Below are 4,623 nucleotides of genomic sequence, written 5' to 3'. Positions count from 1 at the left end.
TCCGGCGCCCGCCGCTCGCGCTGTGCTACACCTCGGCCCTGCTGGCCTTCGCCCTGTCCGCCCTGCCCCCGGGCCGCGCCTCCCACCCGCTGCCCGCCGCCGACTGCCAGGGCGGCAGCGGCAAGGGGAAAGGTATCAACTGCTCAGGTAAGTGCCCCTGGCACGTGTGCGCGGGAACAAAGGAGCTGGGTTGGGGGGAGCCAAGAAATGAGGTGGGGGAGAAGTTTGCCTGCGCGCGCGCCCACCCTCCTTCTTCCTGCTGGCAGGTGCCTCTCCGCCCCCCCCCAGCTGAGCGTCTCTCGCTTCATACTGCCCTTCACCCTAAGGAAGGGGGAGGGTAAAAAGAGCAAGCTCTTGTGCAGCCCTCTTCACAGGACTGGTCGCCCCCCTCAGCCCAAAGGCAGCCCCGGCGTTTCAGTTCCATCTCCCCGCGCCTTGCGTCTGGTTGCTATGTGGCTCCATCACGGCTGCGATGTATGCCATGGATGCTCCATTGTATGCACAGGAAACCAGGGGTCCCCTTCGGTTGGGAAGCAGGGCAACTGAATGCTTTGGGATGCCGGGCCAGGCTAAGCACGCTGCCTGCTTTTTACTTCTTCCCAGAAATCCTAGGGATTTATTTCAGCAACGGGCTAGGGGTCTTCCTAAGTCTATAAGGACCGGGAACAATGGCAAACCCGTTAGGACGGGAGGAAGTGGGAGCGTAAGGCTCTGAAGTTCGTCGTGGGTTAGGGATGCCGCGTGATGCATTTTCTCACCCCCAATTTGAATGTTTGGCTAAGCTGGTTTGAGTTCTTCCAGCTGCGTTTCTTGTCTTCTTTTCTTTCTAAAAGCACCGAGCGACTATGCAAAAAGGATCGCTAGCAAGAACAATGCAAAGTGGCCTTTCCAAGAGGTAGTTAGCCCTGTAAATCTGAGGTCCATCAAAAGGCAGGGTAGATCTGCGCCTGTATAGATTACCTAAATAAGAGGGGTAGAGAGAGCACAAGCTTTCAGGAACCGAGGTGATGCACATTTCCTGCGATATGCTGAGTGGCCTCCACGCCATTGTCTTCAGTGGGAGTTGAAGGCGATTTGCACTTTAGAGGGACGGTCAGTCAGTACCTTCTGGGATCGTGCCCTTGTGCTGTATATATCTTTGAAGTAATGAGTAAATGCTACAGAATCATTTCCCTCATTTATGCTTTATAATGTAGACATTCTTAATTAATGCGGGCTACCTTATTTGTAAACAAGTAATCCCTGCAGTGTAAGTCTTGCCACCACTTAGGCTGTGTACACACAGTCAAATGATATGAGAGAATTCTGGGTTTGTTTTCCTGGTGGAAAACTTCACTGAAGATGCTTGAACAGACATTTGAATGCTGAGCCCTTGAAGAACAGAGAGCTTGCAAGAAAAACTCTCCTGGAAGTGATTTAACCCTGGTTGTTCCTGGGGTTATTTTTCTCCTGAAGCAGCCATTTTTGCTCTGGGAGACAAATCCAGAACATCTGTATGGTTGTGTTTGTCCCTGGGAGACCAGTGACCCTCCCAGGAGAAACCGAATGTCTGTACCTGGCCTTACTCTCAGTATGCTGCTTTGTTTTTAATTTGAGCTAGTTTTGACATCTACTATGTTAGCATGTTGTTCCAGAGTACTAACTACTCTTCTTTTAGTGCTTGACTTCTTATTCTATTTGCATGAATGTAATGGTTATTTTTGAAAGAAAGGTTAATAGGTTAATGTGCCACTGGCATTAGTGGCTTACCCAGCGGAGACATATGGGTCATTAGACCACAGCATGTGCATAAATCAATGAGATTGAAAGTGGAAGGTTGGTGAAATACATGAGGAAATTTCAAAGGTAATTTGGAAAACATGGACATTATTATTCTCTAGAAACCATTTCCAAAGTAGTATTTTTCAAACTGGAAGCAGGCAAAAATGTGCTGTCTCAGAGCCATTCAGAAAGACAATTCTAGCTATAATAGGCAGAGACAAGTATGTATACTGTATAAGTAAACCTGGCATGCATTGCTTTTTTAATGTAACCTTAAAAATATGAAACTTTTATAGCTTAAAGACTCTGCAATTAAATCCTGCTGTGTTAATCCTGTTGTGAAGAAGTGTGGGAGTTTTAAGCCATGGTATCTCAGTTTTCCACAGTACTTTAAGAATTAATATGAGCTCCCCCTCCCCCCTCAGTGGGATAATTTTTCCTGTCACTTAACATCTGTATAACTCCCTGAGCTTTTAGTACAGAAGTTACTCCTAGTATATGTTGACCTTACACACATTTACATAAAGGAGACCTCGTGACTTTACCTCAGGTGATGTAAGTTGATATAGCTCTGTTCACGGTTGAGAGTCCTCAAATTAACCTTTGGCTTAAAAACATGGCAGTAAACCTGAAACACTGACAATTATTTTTCTTCAAGCATACAGGAATCTGTGAATTACTTCCATATCTGTTTATATTTGGAAGAAGTAGGTACAGGTACATCCTGATGTTCACATCTGACCTTTTCTGCTGCCCTAGAGGAACTTCTTAAACTTTTTGACCAGGCTGTTGTAGCATCTTGTCACCAGCAGATAAAGCAGCTTCCTAGGAAACTGTTGTCTCTGCTGTAGTCTATAGTGAATTAATTATTAGGAGTGTTGTATTCAATTTGGACAGTCAGGTTCTATTTTACCTACTAGGTGCATAACTTCTCCCCTGTTTGAGTCACAAAAAAGATGTTAATGCAGAAGGTTTGGTGGGGTGGGTCTTCATTTTCCTCATGGGTGTTTTTTCTGACTTAATCGTAAGAGTAAGTAAAAGCATTTATGGATTTTAAGGGACGTGAACAGGGTGGAGTAGACTCAGATGTGGTGCCTAAGTCCGCTTAGATGCTTAATAGGTGGAATAGAATTTGATCCTATAGTCTTTAGTTAAATGATGACACAGTCACATCAGCATTGATTCTGGGAGGGACATATGTCCTGTGATTTTAGCAGGAAACTTCAGAGTTAAAGCACCTGGGTAGTAGTTTTCATGTTATTAATTGATAATATGCATGTACATAATATCCAGTGTTATTGCACATTAAGTTTAGCACCTGTAATAACTGGCGCTGCTGCACGGCACTTGTTCTTTTAGTGACACTAATGCACAGTAGACTAATTCTACTGTGCATTAGTGCATTGGCATGGCTTTTGCTGTGATGGACTAATACACAACAGAATTAGTCTACTGCACATTCAGGATCTCGTGTAGACACACCCAGTGTCTTGTTAAGTTTGGCATGTAGTACTAGCCCCATTTTATAGACAGAACAGCCAAACAAAGAAAGAAGCTGATGCATTCTCTCTGAGGGCGGTGTGGTTGATGAACAAAACTGCTACATTAAACTGCTATATTGGTTCTGCTATATTAAAGTCTTGTATTTTATTCCTAGCTTTATGTGAACTCACTCTGTGTAACTTAACCTATTTGAAAAATAGGAAGAATGATACTTGCTGCCTTGCTCAAGTTATGATATGATTTCTTCTCTAAAATAGTAGCTTCACTTAATCATTCTCTGCATGTGACATGCATTACATACAGTCAGTGGAAGAGGTATGCACTGTAGGTGAAAGGGTGCTTTTATGCACAACCCCTCATCACCAGCACTGTCAAAAAGTTTTGGGAAGTTCACTAGTAATGAGGACTGTGTTTAGCATAGTAAGATTTCAAACTTGGAGGCAGAATGAAGAACTCTTGTACAAACTCCACCACATATGGCAGTATTGCTAGGTTTATAACTCAGTCAGAAGTCCAAGAGATTCTTCAAGGGGACAGTGTCAAAGTTCTTGCTGCTGGCTGTGCCAGAGTTCAGTTTCCTAATCCAAATTTTTAGGGCACTAATGTGGTTTTTAATTACAAAATTGCCAAACTTTAGCAGTGTGACCTTTTACCTACTAAGTAAGTCCTTGAAAGCAAGTGAACTGTTTTTATTAGACTGTCAGAGCTGTCAGCCCATGGCAAAAACAAACCTTGGAGAATTTCAGTCACAATAGTTTCAGTTTGACAAAATTAACAAAATGAAAACAAAGCTCAGTAACCAGTATTGCTATATGTACTGCATGTAACATCTAGAACCCATAATCAAGCACATGGGATTTTAATCAGTGGTGATATGTTTCTGTTACTAAGCAGTTCAAGTTGCTGCTTCTTTATGTAAACATACATGCCTGTTTTTGATTAGACTACATATTTCCTATGTGATTCAGGGGCCAGATGCTCTGCTTACTATTTTAGCTTTCTGATGTGTAAAGGGATAGGAAATATAACTTCATGTCAGTGGTTTGTTGATAATTGAATGAGAACATGATAAAATTAAGGACATTTTCCTTTTTACAGAATTTCCCTTCTATTAAATATAGAGAGGCATGCCTATGTTTTATGTAATGATGACATCTCTGGGTAGAAGCATTCTAGAAGTATAAAAGTAGCTAAGAAATACAATGTGTGCTATGAGGTTTAGTTATACGAAATGGCGATTGCAGGGAGTCTGTGCTGTTTACCAGGTACAAGAGTATAGTTTCATAGTTTCATAGTAGCTAGAGTCGGAAGGGACCTAGGTAGATCATCTAGTCCGACCCCCTGCCTTGGCAGGAAAGA

General features: G+C 42.9%; 1 protein-coding gene across 1 annotated transcript in view; it reads left to right on the top strand.

Annotated features, from left to right (window-relative positions):
- Positions 1-2: 2 nt before the first annotated feature.
- Positions 3-4,623, top strand: part of TMEFF1 (transmembrane protein with EGF like and two follistatin like domains 1) — a gene marked incomplete at its 5' end in the record, with an annotated part of 255,072 nt that continues 250,451 nt past the window's right edge. The window contains one exon of the mRNA XM_019536567.1: positions 3-147. Coding sequence (XP_019392112.1) covers positions 3-147 — 145 coding nt within the window. The remainder of the gene's footprint in view (positions 148-4,623) is intronic.

Source organism: Crocodylus porosus, unplaced genomic scaffold (assembly GCF_001723895.1).
Source record: "Crocodylus porosus isolate Cpor-Errol unplaced genomic scaffold, CroPor_comp1, whole genome shotgun sequence".
Lineage (NCBI taxonomy): Eukaryota > Metazoa > Chordata > Crocodylia > Crocodylidae > Crocodylus > Crocodylus porosus.
The sequence above is the reverse complement of the archived record's forward strand: the minus strand, read 5'-3'. Positions and strand labels throughout refer to the sequence as shown.